The sequence below is a fragment of the Ranitomeya variabilis genome, chromosome 5 (assembly GCF_051348905.1).
Source record: "Ranitomeya variabilis isolate aRanVar5 chromosome 5, aRanVar5.hap1, whole genome shotgun sequence".
NCBI lineage: Eukaryota > Metazoa > Chordata > Amphibia > Anura > Dendrobatidae > Ranitomeya > Ranitomeya variabilis.
Window position 1 is genome coordinate 245,018,415 of NC_135236.1, and position 22,344 is coordinate 245,040,758.

A 22,344-nucleotide genomic window follows, 5' to 3' on the forward strand; every position below is an offset into this window, starting at 1 on the left:
AGCATTTTCTGTGAATCATACATATATTTACTATTGGTATTATTCAACGTTTTTTATTGGGCATGTTTATTATATTTTCTCTTAATATTATGCACTTTATATAAAATGTATATTATTCGATCCAGCTGTTATTACTATTTATTATTTTTATTTTGTTACTTTAATAAAACCTTATGAAATATATCCATATTTGTCATTATTGCACAACTTCTTTTATATGATCTTAATTTATTTTTGTGCTTGACATATTTTTTTTTTTTTTTTTTACACAATTTGTTCCACTTTTGATAATTAGATGGAGCCTGGTGCATTGTTCTTAGTAGGGATGATTGAACCTGAACTGTAAAGTTTGTAGTTCATACCGGACACTTAGTGTCAGATGCTGAACTATAAACACAGACTTTTTCCTGGAAATCCGCTTCATTGTTCGGGTTTGGTGCTGAATAAGGTTTGTAAAAAGGCACAGGCCACTCAATCAACAAGTTTTTAGACTGTGGGCACTTCCGGAGCCATCACAGCCAGTCAAAGTATTGGCATGGCTGTGATTGGTCGGCACAACATGTGACCTGGCCTGAATACTCACAGCAGAAAGAATTGTTTCAGTGTCAATGAGGCCTGTATGACAAAGATCTGCTCCAAAAAAAAGTGAGATGTCCCCTACTTTATGCCATTAGTAACATATTTTTTTTTGTTTTTTTGGTGTGTATGAGGCCTGTATAACAATGACTAGATGGTACAAAAAAATTAAAAGTGACATGTCCCCTACTGTATGATGTTAGTAACAGAAGAATCTTCTTTTTGGGCCTGTCGATAAGGCCTGTCTAACATTGAGTAGATACTCAAAACAATTTCAAAGTCACATGTCCCCTACTGTATTATGTTAGTAACAGAAGAATTTTGGGGGGCCTGTCAATAAGGCTTGTATAAGATTGAGTGGATGCTCAAAACAATCTAAAAGTGACACGTCCCCTTCTGTATGATGTTAGTAACAGAAGAATTTTGGGGGGCGGTAATGGGAATGTACAACAGGATCAATATCAGGGCGGCTATGGGAAGTATGAGATCCAGGATCCAGCCTACAACTATTACTCCTCTACCCAACACCAATTACCAGAGAGCATTTGATGCTCTTCAGATAATAGGTATAACAGATGCATTTCTCAAGCTAGGTATAAAAGATGCCCATGAGAAATTGGATGCCAAAGAAGAACATAATCTAGAAGATAGGCTCAAAACAATTTCAAACTCAGATCTCAGCTGCTTTATCACGTTTATAAAAAAAAATAATAATAATTAATTTTAATGTGCTACAGCTCTGCAAACAGAACAATTTCAATGTCACTAAATGAAAAGGTTGGATATAGTAGGCTGTATCACGTTTATCAACAGAGAAAAATAAATATTTTAATGTATTCAGGTTTGCAGACAGCTTCATATCACTGCCACAAAATTAAAATGTGGGATACAGTGGGCTGTATCACATTCAGCAACAGAAAAAATTAGAACTTTTTTAATGTGCCTTAGGTCTGCAGACAGTTTCATATCCCCACAGCATTAAATGACAAGGTGGGATACAGTAAACTGTTTCACATTTAGCAACAGAAAAAAAAATAATGCGCGCTAGGTCTGCAGACAGGTTCATATTACCGTCACAATATGAAAATGTGGGATATGGGGGCTGCATCACATTCAGCAACAGAAAAAATATACCATTTTTAATGTGCCTTAGGTCTGCAGACAGTTTCATATCACCACAACATTAAATGACAAGGTGGGATACAGCAGGCTTTTTCACATTTAGCTACTGAAAAAATATGAGAGAAAAATAAGAAGCAGTGCACAACACTTGTAGGACATGTGCCCTGCTGGCTTTGTCTGTGGACCTCAGTAAAGGCCCCCACCCAAAAAAAAAATTCTGGAAGGCAAATTTTACAGCCACATTGGATACTATCTAGCTACTCTATCTGACTGATATACAACTGCTGAACTAACTAGCTAAAATCTTGCTGTTAACGGTGGCAGCATCAGCAGCAGCCTCTCTGCACTGTTGCAGTGTCAAAATGGTGCTAAAACAAGATGTCTGCTATTTATATGGAGAAGGACATGTGATTTCAGCAGCCAATGACACAAGCCATTGTGTAAGAACATGGTTGGTGTTTCCTGCGCTCTGATTGGCTAGTGGCAATGTGCACCCATAAAGTTAGGGAACAAAAAAATGACTGCTATGCTGAGCTCTGCAAACCCCCTCCACTCATCAAACATGTGCCAAAAGCTCATGATACACCACCCTTATCGTTGCTAAAGTGCAGAAAATATCTTTGCGGCAACGCAAATATTTTCCCGCACTTTTACTGAATGTTACCGATTTCTACCGATTTTATAAAATTTTGCTCGGGTTTCCGATCACGAATGCCATATTCATGCTGAATTTATGTTTGGCGATCGTTTTCTGAAACAAATTCATTCATCACTAGTTTTGACATTGCTGTGCATTTTATTCACTTTATCAGAAGCTTTGTCAGGCAGATTCTGAGGGGATCTGCCTGAATAAGACACCATGTGCACATACCTTAAAACTTCACAGTGAACGGGGTAAAAGAAAAAATTCTCAGCTGCTAATATTTGTTCATTCTGCCTCTCACAAATCACAATACTTTCACATTTACACTGTGCTGTACACTTAGCACTCACATTGGGGCTTCCATGTAAGAAATGTGCTTAAGGCCAAACGCCTAATTGAACAATTTTTTTGTAATGAGGCAGTCACTTTGGACTTCAAAAGGCCTCTTTTCTGGCTTGATCAGTCATTTTTGGTTGAACATGGTTTTACGAATGTATGTAATATTCGTCTCTTTTTTCTCACAAATGTGTATTAAAACTAATCTTACATCTTATCTAGTAGTTAACAGTTGCTAGTAATCTTATTGTTCAGTAAACCGTTAACCAAACAAATGATGAAGTGATTAGAACTGAGTGGAAATAGTGTATATATACTAATATGTCCTTGTAGACGTTCATGCTCAAACAAGAACTTCACCTCATTCAGGTCAGTATCACATTCTAATGAATGCATTATGTTATATATTAGATAGGAAATTTGACATCTTGTAGAAGTGTGAAATTAATAATACATTGTTTGTCATTGGATCAAATACTTAAGGTCATTAGCAATGGTCACTACAGGTATGCTTCCACTGTATTTTTTCATACATTTTTCAAGCAGGTCAAACCCGAAAAACAGTGCTCAGAAAATGTTTGAAAGACTCTATATATTCATTTCTGTTATAAAGCTACATTGCTGTTCATACCTTTAGGCATTTGAGCAATTTAAGTTTCCAAAAACACCAAGCAGCTAAAAAATTGAGTGGATCCTATGTGCAAAAACTGTAAGTTTTTAAAGAGTCTTGAATTTTTGACGAGGATTTGGAGAGCTTTCATTCAGATTCTGCTCCAAAAATTCCTCGAAAAAATCTTTGGGAAAGCATAGAAAATGCTATAGAGTCTTTTTGAGCATTTTGCTAGCATTTTTGACTCACAAATAGTTTGTTTTATTCATTGCAAAATAATTGCACCAAGAAATGGTTAAAAAGTTCTCAAAAACATTCACAGAAAGTGCCAATTAAATGCTAACAAAAAGCTTCAATAAACAAAAAAAAAATTGTTAATAAAAATGCCAGTGTTTCCTGAAGCAGAAACTATTTTTAAAACTTTTATCCACTGGTAAAAGTAAAACCCTATGCCGACATCACTAATGTTTTCTTCAGTGTTCACCAAAAATTTTTTTTCAGGCAGTCAAAAACAAGTTTTATAAGTGGATACCGAGCCAGGAAAGACTAGCATTTTCTAAGTGGGTTTTTTTCCCAAAGCATTTTTGTTCATATTTTGCCAAAGTTTCCTGGATTTTTTTGTTAACTTTCTATAGCTGTTTTTAACAACTTGACCATTTTATTCTTTTTAGGTGTTTGGTGTTTTTTTACTGATTTTCTCACATTTTGACCACGCTCACACATTCAGTATTTGGTCAGTACTTTACATCAGTATTTGTAAGCCAAAATCATGAGTGGATGAAAAATTAAAAAGTGGTGAACATTTTTCTACTATGCTTTTCCTCTGATTGCTCCACCGATGATTTTGGCTTACAAATATTGATGTAAAATACCTGTGATTGTGGTCTTCGGAAACCTTTTCAAACTATGCACTGGTCAATCAGAAGGCTGCAAAGAACATTTCAGGGAAAACTACTGTTCCAAAGCTCTTCAATCCCCCTTTAAGGCTAGGTTCACATTGCGTTAGGGCAATCCGTTAAGCGCATAGCGCTAGCGGATTGCGCTAACGCAATGTTTCTCTAGTGTCCGCGTTCGCAATCCTTTCTAGCGCAGCTCCCCGATCTGCGCTAGCGAGGAACGGACCTCGGGCGCACCTCTGACGTAGCGTCCGAGGTCCGTCACAAAAGAACGGCACATTGCTAGCGCGTGCCGAAAATGGCATGCGCTAGCGATGCGCTACAGGGAAAAATCACATTGCTGTCAATGGGTGCGCTAACGGACCCGTTGCACGGCGTTAATTGCGACAATTTCACCATGCAACGCAGTCCGCTAGCGGACACACATTAACGCAATGTGAACCTAGCCTTAGGCTATGACTTTTTTTTAGGAGGTTTTGGAGCAAAAATTGAGAGAAATCTCTCCAAATCCTCCTTGAAAAATGCAAACTTCCTCAAAAGCTTGGCGTTTCTTCTCAATTTCAACTCCAAAAAATGTAATAAGATGACTCCATGTGGACATAGTCAAATACAGTTTCAGAAAAAGAAAACTACCTCCAGAAATTCCTTAAAACCTGAAAGTACAGAAGCAATTACTACTTGAAAAACTGTTTTTTAACTCCAAAAACTCAGTGTACATAGCCTTCAGAATGCTCAAAAAACACTAGGTTGTTTTTTTTGCCTTCCTATTGGGTATAATTGTAATGTCTGGAATAGCTTCATAACAGAAATTGCCTTAACCCCGGGAATTTTTTTTCGGTTTTTCTTTTTTGTTTTTCGCTCCCCTCCTTCTGAGAGCCATACATTTTTTATTTTTCCATCAATATGGCCATGTGAGGGCTTATTTGTTGCAGGATGAGTTGTACTATTGAATAACACCATTGGTTTTACCATGTCGTGTACTAGAAAATGGGAAAAAAATCCAAGTGCAGTGAAATTGCAAAAAAAGTGCAATACCATACTTGGTTTTTGCTTGGCGTATTTGCTAGGTTCACTAAATGCTAAAAGTGACCTGCCATTGAGATTCCCGATTACGAATTCATAGACACCAAACATGTCTAGGTTCTTTTTTTATCTATCTAAGTGGTGAAAAAAAATTCCAAACTTTGCTAAAAAAAAAAAAAATTGCGCAATTTTCTGAGACCCATAGTGTCTCCTTTTTTCAGTATCTCTGGTCAGATGAGGGCTTATTTTTTGCGCACCGAGCTGACATTTTTAATGATACTATTTTGGTGCAGATATGTTCTTTTGATCGCCCATTATTACAATGTTGCGGCAATAAAAAAAAAGGAGTTCTGGCGTTTTGAATTTTTTTTTTCGCTACATAGCTTAGCGATAAGGTTATTTCTTTTTTTATTGATAGATCGGGTGATACCAAATATGTGTATGTTTGATTTTTTTTTAATATTTTTTAACACATTTTTTTTTATTTTTGCCATGCTTCAATAGCATTCATGGGAGGCTAGAAGCTGGCATAGCCTGATCGGCTCTGCTACATGGGAGTGATGATCAGATCACCTGTATGTAGCAGAAAACCTCACTTGCTATGAGTGCCGACCACTGGGCGGTGCTCATAGCAATCTGGCAGTGACGACCATAGATGTTTTCAGGAGACCTCTGGTTGTCATGCCAACCCATCGGTGACCCGCGATCAGGTGACAGGGATCACCGATGGGCGGATTTCTGGCACTATTGCTGGAAGCGCATGTTAAATGCTGCTGGATTCCATCAGCTGTTCAAAACAGCTGACATGTTCCGGGAAACATGTGGGCTCACCGCCTGAGCCGACATTAGAGGGAGGGATTCCGACGTCGGCGTAAATTTACGCCCGATGTCAGAAAGAAGTTAAGGATTAGCATGTTATTCTAGGGATATTGAGATATTATGGTTATATCAAGTACATAGCCTATCTTCAGATCACGTAACGGGGGTCAGCGGTGTGCGCATTTCTGGTCAGATATCCGGAAGCGCTTGGTAAATTCCGCTGTCAGAGTTTGACAGTGGTATTTAACTAGTTAATAGGTGCAGGCAGATCGCGATTCCACCCACGCCTATATTGGGCACATGTCAGCTTTTCAAAACAGCTGACATGTCTCTCCTTTGATGAGGGGTCACCGCCGGAGCCCGCTTCAAAGCAGGGGATCTGCCATTCGACGTACTGTTCCATCCGATGGCAGAAATGGGTTAAAGGGAATCTGTCACCTGAATTTGGCGGGACCGGTTTTGGGTCATATGGGCGGGGTTTTCGGGTGTTTGATTCACCCTTTCCTTACCCGCTGGCTGCATGCTGGCCGCAATATTGGATTGAAATTCATGCTGTGTCCTCCGAAGTACACGCCAGCGCAAGGCAATATTGCTTGTGCAGGCATGTACTCCGGAGGACAGAGAATGAACTTCAATCCAATATTGCGGCCAGCATGCAGCCAGCGGGTAAGGAAAGGGTGAATCAAACACCCGAAAACCCCGCCCATATGACCCAAAACCGGTCCCGCCAAATTCAGGTGACAGGTTCCCTTTAAGAATGGTTCCCTCAATTCTTTTTAAAAACATGAAGCAGTTAAAAAAATCATTAAAAGCCTGAATATATGAACAACAAAGAAGTTTTTCATAAAAAAAAAATATACATATCCTGTACTGTCATCTGAAGGCCACGTTTTGGTCCAAATGTTATCAATGAAAAAACTGACATCACACAAACAGCACGAGGACGAATGTTATTCAATTCAGGCTCCTCAGATGAGCAGTTTTTCATGGACAGCATTGGGGCCGAATATATGGTCTTGTAAACTTTGCCTCAAGTTGTGCTTAAACTGACTTTTTTCATTGAGTTTTCAGAGAAGAAGCCCAGATCCAGCTTAACCCCTTTCCGACGTTGGGCGTAATAGTACGTCTATGTCGTAATCCCTCCGTTTGATGTGGGCTCTTGCAATGAGCCCACATCTTTTCTAGCACCTGTCAGCTGTTTTGAACAGCTGACATGTGCCTCTATCAGCCATGGGTGGAATTGCAATCCACCCATGGCTGTTAACCCATTAAATTATGCTGTCAATCTCTTACAGCAGCATTTAACTCGCGCTTCAGGGAAGCACCCCGAAAATCTCGCCCATCAGTGACCCTGTCACGTGATCACGGGTCACGGATGGGTTGGCATTACAACCAGAGGTCAGCAGACCTCTATGGTTGTCATAGCAAGAGTGCTATGAGTGCCACCGGATGATCGGCGCTCATAGCAAGTGAACATTTCTTCTACATACACGTGATCTGATCATCGCCTGAATGTAGCAGAGCCAAATGGACAACTGCAGCTTCTCATGGAGATTATTGAATCATGCAAAAAAGTTAAAAAAAGTTTTTAAAAATATAAAATATTAATAAAAGTTCAAATCACCCCCCCAATCGCCCCATTCAAAATAAAATTAAAAAATCAAACATACACATATTTGGTATCGCTGCATTCAAAATTGCTAGATCTATTAACATAAAAATAAAATTAAAATAATCGCTAAACAGCATATCGAGAAAAAAAGTCAAAACGCCTGAACTACACTTTTTTTGTCACTGCTACCTTGCAATTAAATGCAATAGCAGGCGATAAAAAGATCGTATGTACACCAACATGGTATAAATAAAAATGTCACCTTGGTGCGCAAAAAATAAGCCCCCACCTAGCCCCAAATCATGAAAAATGGAGACGCTGCAGGTCTTGGAAAATGGCGTCAATTTTTTTTTTTTACCAAAGTTTGGATTTTATTTTTACCACTTAGATAAAAAAGGACCTAGACATGTTTGGTGTCTATAACTCACAATGATCTGGAGAATCGTAATGTCAGGTCAGTTATAGCATTTAGTGAATATGGTAAGAAAAAAAACAACAACTGTGGAATTGCACTTTTTTTGCAATTTCATTGCACATGGATTTTTGTTCCTGTTTTGCAACACACAATATGTTCAAACCAATGATGTCGCTAAAAAGTGCAACTCGTCCCGCAAACAAGCCCTGAAATGGCCATTTTGATTAAAAAAAATAAAAAGGAAGAAGGGGAGTAAAAACCAAAAACCGCAAAAACTGAAAATGGCCTGGGGGGTTAAGGGGTTAAAGAAGCCCACTCACTAACTTTATAAAATCATTAAATGTGTGTATGTGCATGCATGAGTATGAGTTTATTAATGTACTTACCTACAGCCGCTTTCTCCGGTGTCCGGCGCCTCTTTTCTGCTTCTGAGTGACATCACCACAATAGCGACTAGCCGGCTCGTTCTCTACAGTATGCATGAGCCGGAAGACAATGTAAGGGCTCATACTCACCTGCGAGAAACACGTCAATACCCGGCACTACACCCGGCACTCAGAAGCAGAGCGTGCGGCTGCATGTATTGCTATGCGACCGCACGCTCCAATCTGAGTGCCGGGTATTGACATGCGAGACTCATCCGAGTTTCTCGCAGGTGAGTATGAGCCCTTACAGGGTAAGTCTATAGGGCCTCGTTCTGATGCTCCATAGGCTTTCATTGTAAAACGGACTTATGGGCCGAACAGAGCGCATCATGACACGGCCAGTCTGCAGAGTGGTGAAGTCACAGAGAAGCAAAGAAGAAAAACAGTTAGTGAGCGGGTATCCTGGTAAATATCAGGATTTTTTTTACTTTAGTATAAACAGAAACGTTGCGTTAGTTTATTTTACATCAATAATTCCAGAACCTATTTATGAATGAGTTATATTAGTTTTATGTCTGTGAATAGAGGTGGTAGTAGCATCTTAAAATGCTCTAAATTTATCATAGCAGCTCATGTTATTTGATGGTTTTGTGCTGAGGTAATCTTATAATGTGCCCCTGCTGTGTACTGTGTAATGGCCGTGTCTGACCGTGCAGGGACACAGTCGGGACACATCCACAATTCCAGACCACGTGCAATCTGTTGCATGGCATATATGTTAGTTTATGGAGAAATTCAGAATTCTAGTGCATTTAGCTAAATCTGCCCTATTGTACAATGGATAGTACAAAATGTAACTACTGCCCAGTAAGGTGCGTGGTAACTGTTGTTTTCACTTTTTAGGATGCAATTGGCAAAACTTTTGCTGCTTCTGGCTGCTGTTACTATAAGTGCGGCTTCCTCACATTTTCTTGACCAAGAATGGAATACATGGAAAGAAAAATATGGTAACGCGTCTGACGACATATTGGATAGAATGTTCAGACTTCTACATTTAGGATCAACATTATAACAGGAAATTCATGCCTCTTTTTGGATACTTATTCTGACTATAACTATTACTGCACCTCACATTAAAGAGTCATAACAGAGAAAAACCTTTAGGTTAAAATTCTAAATTTCATATTTTAGAAAGAGATGTACATGTGTCACTTACGGCAAAGAAAACTATAAATCATTGTATTTATTTATTGTTATTACACCCATCTCCACATGGCCGATTTGCGTTTTTACATCTTCATTTTTTCCTCCCTTTTTTCCAAAGGCCATAACTTGTTTCTGTCCGCATAGATATATGAGGGCTTATTTGTTGAGGCACAACTTATAATTTTAATGCACAAATCACTAGTGTACTGGAAAACGGCAAAAAAAAATCAAAGTGTACTGAAATTGTGGAAAAAAACAACAACACATAATTCTGGCAAATTCTTTTTTTGTTAATTGCTTTTACTTTATTCATTGCATAGTAAAAATGATCTCGCAATAAATCTCCTCGTTAGTACAATTACTGCATTACCAAACATTTCTAGTTTTTTATTATTTTAGTAATGAGGAAAAAACAGAAATATAAAAACAAATACATTAGGAGATTGTGCTGCCATTTTCCAATGTCTGTAATGCTTCCATTTTTCGGTTGATGGAGCTGAGTAATGGCTATTTTTTTGCGGAACAAGATTACATTTTTCCTTGCGAGAAGAAGAAAATGGTGGCACTCACCGTCCCATAAAATCCACTTTATTACTGCAATTTAAAGGGAACTTGTCACCGGAATTTGGCGGGACCGGTTTTGGGTCATATGGGCGGGGCTTTCGGGTGGTTGATTCACTCTTTCCTTACCCGCTGGCTGCATGCTGGCCGCAATATTGGATTGAAGTTCATTCTCTGTCCTCTGTAGTACATGCCTGCGCAAGGCAATCTTGCCTTGCGCACGCGCAGTATGCTTTGCCCAACTGCAGGAAAAGCCGAAAAGCATTAGTGCGCATGCGCCGGCGCACTATGTCCCGGAAGTATTTCGCTGTGTTCCGGGACACAGTGCGCCGGCGCATGCGCACTAATGCTTTTCGGCTTTATTTGCAGTTGGGCAAAGCATACTAATTGCCTTGCGCCAAACACCCGAAAACCCCGCCCATATGACCGAAAACCGGTCCCGCCAAATTCCAGTGACAGGTTCCCTTTAAGGCCGGTTTCACACGTCCGTGGCTCCGGTACGTGAGGTGACAGTTTCCTCACGTACCGGAGACACTGACACACGTAGACCCATAAAAATCAATGCATCTGTTCAGATGTCATTGATTTTTTGCGGACCGTGTCTCCGTGTGCCAAACACGGAGACATGTCAGTGTTCGTGGGAGCGCACGTATTACACGGACCCAATAGAGTCAATGGGTCCGTGTAAAACACGCACCTCACACGGACATTCTCCGTCTGGGGTCCGTGTGCGTGCAGGAGACAGCGCTACAGTAAGCGCTGTCCCCCCCACATGGTGCTGAAGCCGCGATTCATATGTTCCCTGTAGCAGCGTTTGCTGCAGAGAAAATATGAATAATAGTGTTTAAAATAAAGATCTATGTGTCCGCCGCCCCCCCACCCCCTGTGCGTCCCCCCGCTGTTCAGAAAATACTCACCCGCTCCCACGTTGGCTGTCACTCCTTCCTCTCTGCCCCGCGCCTCCTACTGTATGCGGTCACGTGGGGCCGATCATTTACAATCATGAATAGTCGGCTCCGCCCCTATGGGAGGTGGAGCCACATATTCATGACTGTAAATGATCAGCCCCACGTGACCGCATACACTAGAAGCCGCGGCCAGACCAGGAAGCAGCGAGGGAGGCGGGTAAGTATTTTCTGAACAGCGGGGGGGGGGCGCACAGGGGGTGGGGGGGCGGCGGACACATAGATCTTTATTTTAAACACTATTATTCATATTTTCTCTGCCGCAAACGCTGCGGCAGGGAACATATGAATCGCAGCTTCAGCGCGATGCAGGGTACCACATGCGTGGGTACCACACGCTCCGTGTGGTACCCACTCACCATACGGGCGGCACACGTGTGCCGCACGTATGGCCTACGTGAGTTCCCAGGCACACGGACACGGATAACTCCGGTACCGATTTATTCCGGTACCGGAATTATCTGGACGTGTGGGACAGCCCTAAGACATCCAGGATAGGAGAATCACATGTGGAACTGAAAGGACGACGATCGTTTTGCGCAATAGGGCAGTAGATTTAACATTTTGATCGCATGTTACAGAATTTTTTTCGGTATTGCAGCTACCAAAAAAGACACAATTTTTGCATTCTTGAATTATTTACATTTATGCTATTTATCAATTGGTTTAATTATTTTTTATGTTTTTAAGGATCAGATTTTTCTGAACGATACCACATATGTTTTTTTTTATTACTTTTATATTTAACATGGGGTGATTTGAACATTTATGTTTTTCTTATTTTTTAAAACATTTATTTTTATTTTTTATTGTATTTTTTAGTCCCCTAAGAATAAAATTAAAAATTAAAATTGCTGTCTCCTATGAATGTCAGCTGCAAGCTGGTTTTCACAGGATAACCATGATGACAGGCACGGGGGTCATCAGCAGGCCCCAGGCTGTCATGGCTACCCATCAGCCCCCTTGATCATGTTATAGGTAGTCAATGGGCAAAAACAATGATGCACATTGTAAATATTGCTGTCAGAGATTTAACAAATTAGAGCAGATGATGGCTGAATAAAACAGCCATTGTTTGCCTGGAAAGATATGGGCTCGGCTTGTGACCCCGCATCATAGTTAGGGAGTCTGCATATGACCTACAAGTACGTCATTTGTCAGTAAGGGGTTAAAATGCATGTTGGGCCAAGAAAACTTCACAAACTTAGTAAAAATGTATTTTTTATGTCCAAATGTATAGACTAATAGATTTCAATACATTTTTGCTATTTTGTCTGTTTATTATTAAAGGGAATTTGGCAACATGATTTCACCCCCCAGACTATATGTGATTGTAGCTCTTTCAAAGACAAGTCCAGCAATATCTTTACATGGCCTGTCCATTCTTACACTGAGTGATCAGCATTTGAAATGATATGCAAATGATGCTGAAAGGCAATGGTAGATTTAAACCCTCTGTCACTCCAGCTCTATTCACAGATCACCTGTTTCTTGCCTGCGGTCACACAGCATAGAGGCTCTTCATTTGCATATCAATTCAAAAGCTGATTTCTCAGTCATGGAGGAAGGGACTGGCCATGTAAAGGAATTGCTGGATTTTGCCTTCAAAAGAACTATATGCACATAAAAATAGTTTGAGGGTAGGGTGGGAGGGATAAATCCCCTTTAAAGATTCTTTGATGTCTAATTTTTTTTATCAACCTAATACAGAAAAGAAATATGCCACCGAACAAGATGAGCTGTTTCGAAGGCAGGTTTGGGAAGCAAAATGGCATAAAGTTCAGAAACACAATGAATTGGCAAACCAGGGTCTCAGCAAATACAAAATGGGCATGCATGAGTTTGCAGATATGGTGAGTGAAGATTCAATAAGCAACTACAAATGTATGAAGATGGACAAGATACAAATGACAAACATTAAAACGTTCTACTGTGCTAAAACTGGTGTCAAAAATTGTTGACAGATCCAAATAATTCTGTAAGGTTCTGGAGCCACCTCCATTAGTAATATTTCCGATTATTAACAAATATATCATCTTTATGGGTAGTATAACTTCAAAAATTCTATTAGGAGTTCGGTGAATTTTATTATTAGTGAATTGTATTAATCTTTTTTCATTACAATTTTCTATTCTTCCAGACATCAGAGGAACATCGTTCCAGGAGCTGCCTCACTTCAAATAAAATATCAGTAGCCCCTAAGAAGAGTCCTGTGCAGGCTCATGTCAAAAACCTCAATATTCCGGAATCGGTTGACTGGAGAGACTCAAACTGCGTGGGCCCTGTAACAAATCAAGGAAATTATTGTGGCTCCTGCTGGGCATTTGCAACAGTAAGAAAACCCCTTTAATGTACTATATTAATATCCATTAAAGTCAATCATTTTTCTATTGTGATATTGTTTTAATGTTTTCTGTAAAACATTTTTAAGGTGGGTGTGGTGGAGTCACAGTATTGCATCAGGAGCCGAGACATGATTAAAATGAGTGAGCAGCAACTTGTGGACTGTGATGAGAAAAACGATGGCTGCTGTGGAGGATTGCCAACCGATGCCCTGGAGCATATTTCACAGAGAGGATTAATGAAGGCCAAAGACTATGAATATTCCGAGAAGGTTGGTTTTTCCTTTTTAGTCTCACTTACTAATACTAGGCTCTAATTAGATTCCTGTTGTCGCTTATCTGCAGCAATATCCTGCGGAGTAAAGAGAAAAAAATGAAACATAATGAAATCATATTAGACATACGTAGGATGGCTCTATTAGGATCCACTAGATCTATCATCATTGATCCTGTAAAAAAGGGAACACTAACAAAGACTAAATTGCAGCTATATTAGCACAATGGCATATTTAAAATAAATCTACCATCTGAAAAGGACATTTTTTTTTTAAATCAGGCTTTTATGTTAAATGTATTTTTTCACACTGGGCGCTGGGGCTTTTTTTTAGACTAACTTGCTGTTATTCCTTTGTGTTGAAGCATCTAATAAGCATGTGCAAAGGTCATTGTTAAGGGAAAGGGAGTAAGGTCAGCTGTGATAACAAAAAAATCATTCACCAAAGGTGTTATCAGCTGTGTATAGAGGTGCTACCTGTCATTGTAATCCTGCCTTTGCTGATAATGAGTATGCTGAAAACTCTTCCTGAAAGGACAGGAAGTAGAAGTACAAAAAACCTAGTGGCTAGTGTGAAAGAACTCCTTCAATGGCTAAATTCAACACACAGATCAATAATGCCCACTTTGTTAGCTTATGGTTTGCCCTGCAACACAAGCTGTATGCCATGCTTGGCAAAGCAGCCATAGAGCTTTCAACTGAAAGGCTTCCTCACTCTCTAGAAGGCAACTCTTTTCAGCTCTGCATAGACCCCCTGCCATGGCTCCTCATCTCACTTAAGATGAGGTATTTGCCTAATTATTGCATAGACACTTAGGCCGGCGTCACACTGGCATATTGCATCCGATGCGATGTGCTAATGACACTCGGCTCCTGCTCGCAGCATAGCAGGAGCCGAGTGTCATGCGTCTGTGCTCCGATTCTCTCGCACAGGGAGGATCGGAGCACAGCTGTGGAGGAGGCGGAGAAATGAATTTCTCCATCTCCTCCATTGCTGGGGTCCGCTTATAATACACATCACTCGGATTATATCCAAGTGGTGTGCGCTGTCTCACTCGCACCCATAGGCTTATATGGGTGCGAGTGAGCCGAGAGTTTTCCTCGGTCCGAGATAATCTCAGCATGCTGCGATTGTCTCGGACCGAAGAAAACGCCTGACAAAAAGTCGGCTGCTGGGAGCTGCCCCATAGCTTAACATTGGTCCGAGTGCAATGCGATTTTTTTATCGCATTGCACTCGGCCGTTTAAAATGCAAGTGTGACGCCGGCCTAAGTGATAAGGTCTAGCACCGTGCACAGTTAGTCCACAGAATTGGCATTTCTCTGACCCCACATGAGATTGTGGAGGTATAGTGTATCAGTGTCATTACCCTCAGTCCACGTATCAGGCCCTTCCTAGGTTTAGCTAATCCTGTATACCAAGCCTGCAGCTTTCATCCAGACGACTCTCATTACTTTATACAATCACAGTAACACATGTGCAATGTCAACACCGGGCACCGAGGCCCAATCGCTTGCAAAATAAAATATATATGTAGGATAGGATATGTACTTGATATACCCATAATATCTCAATAGCCCTAGAATAACCTGCTAGACCTTAACCCCTTTCTGACATCGGGCATAAATTTACCCCTATGTCGAAATCCCTCCCTCACCGCCGCAGCCCACATCTTTCCCAGAACATGTCAGCTGTTTTGAACAGCTGGCATGTACCCGGGACAGCCACGGGTGGAATCCAGCAGCATTTAACGTGCGCTTCCATCAATCATGCTGGAAATCCGCCCATCGGTGATCCCTGTCACGTGATCGCGGGTCACCGATGGGTTGGCATGACAACCAGAGGTCTCCTGAAGACTTCTATGGTTGTCACTCCCAGATTGCTATGAGCACCGCCCAGTGGTCGGCGCTCATAGCAAGTGAGGTATTCTGCTACAAACAGGTGATCTGATCATCAGCCTGTATGAAGCAGAGCCCAGCAGGTTATGGCAGCTTCTAGTCTCCCATGGAGGCTATTGAAGCATGCCAAAAGTTAAAAAAAATGCTTTTAGAAATATAAAAAAAAAAAAAAATTTCAAATCGCCCCATTCAAAAGCAAAACAATAAAAAAAAACAACATATTTTGTATTGCCGCATACAGAATTGTCCAATCTATCAATAAAAGAAAGGATTAACCTGATCGTTAAATGGCATAGCGACAAAAGTAAAAACCTCAGAATTATGTTTTTTTTGGTTGCCGCTACATTGTTTTAAAATGCAGTAAGGGGCGATCAAAAGATCGTATCAGCACCAAAATGGTAAAGTTAAAAACGTCAGCTCGGCACGCAAAACATAAGCCTTCAACCAACCCAAGATCGCAAAAAATGTTGAAGTTACAGGTATCACAAAATGGCGCAATTTTTTTTTAACAAAGTTTGGAATTTTTATTCACCACTTAGATAAAAAAAGAACCTAGACATGTTTGGAGTCTATGAACTCATAATGACCTGGAGAATAATAATGGCAGGTCAGTTTTAGCATTTAGTGAACCTAGTAAAATAGCAAAACAAAAAACAAGTGTAGGATTGCACTTTTTTTGCAATTTCACCGTACTTGGAATTTTTTCCCGTTTTCGAGTACACTTCATGGTAAAAACAATGGTGTCTTCAAAAGTACAACTCATCCAGAAAAAACAAACCCTCACAGAAAAAACAAACCCTCACATGGCCATTTTGACCAAAAAATAAAAAAGTTATGGCTCTGGGAAAAAAGGGGAGCAAAAAATGAAAATGCTAAACCAAAAATAGCTCGAGTCGCTAAGGGGTTAAAACAATTGTCTGGTCTCAAGTGGATAATCTGGGGTCAGTCTATTTGAGTGCACCATGCTATGTCATGACACTGTGCGATGTGCACACTGCCAAGGTTCTGCGGTATCCTCTATGTATCTGGGTGGACACGTGACCACATGTATGTAATTTGCACACTTGCAGTCATGTGCTGACTAGTCTCACCTGGCTTCTCTCAATAGAACAAAATTGAGTAAAGAGCAGAAGTCTTGTTGGCAGGTTACTGCAATAATACAAATCGCATACAGACAGTCGTGTTCCCACCTACTCACAAAGGTATATGTATAGTTCATGTCCAGAAATATATGGGGGTCACACAACTCAGCTGCCTTCCACCTGACCTTATTTTCACTGTGAGTTTACAGTACAGCACAAAAATGTTCTGTTGTAAACCTGTCAGGCTGAGTGAGCAGATAAGTAATGCTCCTTCACCATGCTGTTCCTCAGCCTGACAGGTGTCTCTGAACTACGGTGTAGTAAATAGTGATGAGCGACTGTACTCGTTGCTTTGGTTTTCCCTGAGCACGCTCGGGTGACCTCCGAGTATTTATGACTGCTCAGAGATTTAGTTTTCATCACGGCAGCTGAATGATTTACAGCTATAAGCCAGGCTGAGTACATGTGGGGGTTGCCTGGTTGCTAGGGAATCCCCACATGTACTCAGCCTGGCTAGTAGCTGTAAATCATTCAGCTGCCGTGATGAACACTAAATCTCTGAGCAGTCATAAATACTCGGGAAATCTCGAGTAATGAGTATACTCGCTCATCACTGGTAGTAAAGCAAATTTCTGTCTCGATCATCCTTTATTCAAGCTTTAAAAAAAAACACCATAAGAGGAAAGACCTCCACTATTCTAGACACACAAAAAAAACCCCCACCAGTATACAGGCAGAGATGCTTACCTGTCCAAGGCCTCCAACAATTGCACTAACCAAGGTGCAGCGGACCCAAGTTAAGATGGCAAATACACAGGTGCAATAATACCGATAAGGCAGCCACCCTACAATCAGGAATTGGCCGCTTGGTGCACCTGTGCAAACAAATAGTCTGTATGTGGCGTGTTCACACAGGAATTATTATTGCACCTGTGTATTTGCCATCTTAACTTGGCTCCGCTGCACCTTGGTTAGTGCAATTGTTGGAGGCCTTGGACAGGTAAGCATCTCTGCCTGTATACTGGTGGTTTTTTTATTCAAGCTTTAAAAATGTCCTAATGTGTTCCTAGGACAGGCTACAACCTGAAATTGGTGACGGTGACCATCTTGGATTGCTTTTCGGGGAACCCTTTTAAAGGGAATCGGTCACCAATTTTTGAGCCTATGAACAAATGGCAACACCTTTAACTGCTCCTGTGCTGCAAATGTGTCTATCAGCTTCCTTGTCTATTCCAGAAACACGTCTATCAGCTCCCAACTCCCCCTGTATACACCAAAACATGCCATTTGATATGCTCCCGTGCTGTTTGAAAATAAGGGTGGTCCGGTCTGATGGGAATCAAATGGGCAGTGTCTGTACCTATTTCTTGCCTACACAATAGCTGCACAGGACCGCGTAGGTGCTCTCTGCTCTGCCATATCGTGAGCAGAGCATAAAACAGCACTGCGCATTTGCGTATCGACATAGGTGGTGTCATTCACACCAGTCAAGGTCAGGCGCTTGCGCAGTGCTGTTTTATGCTCTGCTCTCAGTATGGCAGAGCAGAGAGCACCTACGCGGTCCTGTGCAGCCGCAATATCTTCATTCGAAATGTGGATGTATGCATCCACATCAATCAAAGCAGGAGGACTTGATTAAGAGCAGAAAGGAGGGACAGACGCAGCAAGAGGACGCCAATCAGCATGGACAACCCTTATTTACATACAGCGTGGGAGTAAATTAAATGGTAATTTTGGGGGTATGCAGGGGGAGTTGGGAGCGAATAGACACATTTGTGGGATGCAGCATAGGAACAGTTAAAGGTGATGCCATTTGTTCATAGGCTCAAAAACTGGTGACAGGTTCCCTTTAAGGAATGTTTAATCCTCTGCTACTAAGTTGTTGCAGCAATCTAGGAACTAAAAAGTTATATTCAAATATACATAGTGTAATATGCACATACATAGTGTAATATGCATGTACGGTGTGTATAAATGAGATATCCAGCATGCACTATTTCAAGAATAAGTGACTTTCCCCATTGATTGGCAGCAGTTAAATAATACATGAGGATTAGTACAGTCCACAAAGGGGTTATTTGCTGAAAATACAGGGATTACAATTGTCATTTGTAGTTTTGTGTTGCTCATAAAACAAAAGGCATCATATGATTAGTAGCCTGTGTTAGTTCTGCTGAATTTTCATATATGATGTAGGGATTTACGCTCAGCAGTAGGCGCTCACTTAGCATAGGCACAGGTCTTGCTGCAAAACAGGGTAAGGTTTATTGCGTTTCTCCGCACTACAAATGAAAATTCGTTCTCCGGCATAAGAAATTCAGAACCTAACAGGTTTTCTTCAGCCCAAAATGTGTAATAAACCCCACAGTCCTTTTGTCAGGGCAGACACAGTATAGTAACTGTTGTGAATTAGACTTTTTGGCTCCCTCTTGTGGTTACTAGTGATATGACTCTGGGATTGTCTTTCCTCAGTTTGGCACCCACCTGGGTCGTTAGTCCAGGGGTGTTGCTATATAAACTTCTTGGATCCTTAGTCCAGTGCCTGGCATCGTTGTAATCAGATCCTTTCTGTTTGCTCCTGTCTGCTGTCCTGGTTCGTGCAAAATTAAGCTAAGTCCTGCTTCTTTGTTTTTTGGTTTTTTTGCTTTGCTCTTATTTTTGTCCAGCTTGTACTAAATGTGATTCCTGACTTTGCTGGAAGCTCTAGGGGGCTGGTGTTCTCCCCCCGGGCCGTTAGATGGTTCGGGGGTTCTTGAATATCCAGCATGGATATTTTGATAAGGTTTTTGCTGACCATATAAGTCATCTTACTATATTCTGCTATTAGCTAGTGGGCCTCTCTTTGCTAAATACCTAGCTCATTCTTACGTTTGTCTTTTCCTCTTACCTCACCGTTATTATTTGTTCGGGGCTTGTATCCAACTTTTGGGGTCTTTTCTCTGGAGGCAAGAAAGGTCTTTCTTTTCCCTTCTAGGGTTAGTTAGTTCTCCGGCTGGCGCGAGACGTCTAGAACCAACGTAGGCACGTTCCCCGGCTGCTGCTATTTGTGGTGCTAGGATTAGATATATGGTCAGCTCAGTTACCACTGCCCTATGAGCTGGTTTTTTGTGTTTGCAGACTTAGTAATTATTTCTGAGACCCTCTGCCATTGGGGTCATAACAAGTAACACGGTTGTACTCACACCACAGCACAGGCATTATTTGTCTCAGGCAGTTTGTAAATCAACACTAGATTCCCTTCTGCTCCACTACCACAGAAAAGTGATCACCATCCCCCCAGAGAGCTCACATTTGCTGGTCACTCACCAGCTCCAACACACAGACTTCTCAGCTTACCCCAGCTGACTGACTAACAATGAGCGCAGGGCCTGGCTCTAGACATAGCTAGCCAGGTGCACATAATCAGGACTCCAGGAGGAGGATTTCACCCTGCCGTACCTGGCTTTCTACAATGACTACATTTATGGCTGATTAATGTCTGGGGAAAATAATTTTATAGATGACTCTTCCCTAATTTGACAGGAAAATGGAAACATATAGACAATTACAATATAGTCAAAAATTATACACTACCAAACTACTAAGTACCACACAGCACCCAAAAATACCAATATACAATTCCCAAATAATGTCATAAAGTGCCCAAATCTGTCCCATCTCTGCTGCAGCAGGATCTTCTATCTCGCCTTTGAAGGTTGTTACCGTATGCATTTGCAGCAGTTTACTATTGAATGTAGGTGACATAAGACATTGAGATTCAAGAGTCCTATTATCTTGGATAATGACCACACTGGTCTGAAGTTGGAGATTAAGGCCGAAGTCACACTTGCATATGAGATCTGATGCAAGAGCATTGGTTGTGATATGCTAATGACCCTCGGCTCCAGCTCTGCTGTGAGTGTCAGCCGAGTGTCATGTGTCTGTGCTCCGAGCCTCTCACACAGAGGACCATAGCACAACTGTGGAGGAGGCGGAGAAACTAATTTCTCCATCATCTCTGCTGCCAGCATCAACGTATATTGCACCACACTCGGATGATGTCCAAGTGATGTGCGTTGTGTCACTTGCACCCATAGACTCATATGGGTGCGAGTGAGCCGAGACTCAGCTGAGTCTCGGTGCCAATCACAGCATGCTGCGATTGCTCTCGCATGTCGATTCGGCATGAGAAAATAACCGCAGATGGGAGCTGCCCCATAGAGTAGCACTAGGCAGAGTGCTATGCGATGTTTTATCACATAGCACTCAGCCTTATTGTACGATAGTGTGCCTGAGACTTAAGAGTTTTTCAATTCTTCATAGGTGGATTTTCTCAGCGGGCACTAGTAAATACAAGCAATTTTGCAATTTTCTGCTTATTAAAGGGAACCTGTCAGCTGTTTGTTTGCTATGTAATCTGAGAGCAGCATATTGTAGGGTCAGAAATCCTGATTCCAGGGATGAGTCACTTACTAGGCTGTGTCTTTCTTTTGCAATAAAACTAAAGTTTTATCCACAGGAGATTATCACTAGAGGGCTAGGTGTTGCATACCTACTGGTCCATCCCTGCCCCCACCACTGATTAGCAGCTTTACACATAACACAGTAAAATCATTGGTGTGGGCAAGGCTATACAAAGCTTCGCATTCTCAGCTTTGCTAGCTCTGCAGTACAGAAAATTGTCATTCTATCACAACTGCCGCACCCAGTGAGCTAAGTGACACATTGCTGGAATCAGGGTTTCTTTCCCTTCTCTTGCTGCTGTCAGATTACGTTGCAAAATTCTCCTCACAGATTCCTTTTAACATTTTCAGCGGTTCTTTAGATATTAACACTTTTGGCTTATTTACCTCTTATTCCCTTAGAGACTAACCACTATTGCTAAACAGCAGAAAATGCTAAGTACTTACGGCTGTTTTTCTATTGAGCTTGTAAGCACTGCTTTGAAGCTAGCCTAGATCACTACAGCGCGTTGTTACCCCCTAATCCTAGCCAGCTTCCACACAGTGCTCACAAGCTAGATAGATGGGCCGTCTACAAACTGAACAAAAGAAAAGCTTTAATATCTCAAGAACAGCTGCAAATTTTAATAAGCAGTAAATTTCAGAAGTGATTATATTTACGAGCACTATCCGACAATATCCATCTACGAAGATGGGAATCATCTTTTAAATAGTGTTTGTCCTTTTAACCCCCACATATAATCTTGTAATTGCCATACCATTTAAGATCCATCCTGATGACTAGGAACTTGTAGAAAAACATAACTTCAATAGTTTATACATTTAATCCCAAATATAACAATTATCTTCCACATTTTCTTCCAGAAATTCACCTGCTTGTACAAACCTAAGGAGGCGATAATGTTTAATGTAACCAAATACTATATTCTGCCTAATGAAAATAATATGGCTTCATCTGTAGCATCAAATGGACCTATTACTGTTTTAATTGATGCAAGTGAAGACCTTATGGGCTACACTACAGGTAGGTGGTTAAACATCAGATACTAATACACCCCTTAATTGCACAGGTATATAATGTCCTAATAAAAACAGTAGAGATGAGCGGATCGATGTGCAGAGGCTCAGGTTAGAATCAAATTTCCTGAAATTTGCAT

General features: G+C 41.1%; 1 protein-coding gene across 2 annotated transcripts in view; it reads left to right on the forward strand.

Moving 5' to 3' along the window:
- Nucleotides 1-2,981: 2,981 nt before the first annotated feature.
- Nucleotides 2,982-22,344, forward strand: part of LOC143775614 (cathepsin L-like proteinase) — a 28,752-nt gene continuing 9,389 nt past the window's right edge. The window contains exons 1-6 of one of the 2 annotated variants that reach the window (XM_077263957.1): nt 2,982-3,046; nt 9,321-9,424; nt 12,860-13,002; nt 13,290-13,481; nt 13,581-13,763; nt 22,052-22,211. In XM_077263957.1, coding sequence (XP_077120072.1) covers nt 9,322-9,424; nt 12,860-13,002; nt 13,290-13,481; nt 13,581-13,763; nt 22,052-22,211 — 781 coding nt within the window. In that variant the 5' untranslated portion in view covers nt 2,982-3,046; nt 9,321. Of the gene's footprint in view, nt 3,047-8,858; nt 8,883-9,320; nt 9,425-12,859; nt 13,003-13,289; nt 13,482-13,580; nt 13,764-22,051; nt 22,212-22,344 lie in introns of those variants that run through there. The other variant, XM_077263958.1, reaches the window with a different exon arrangement.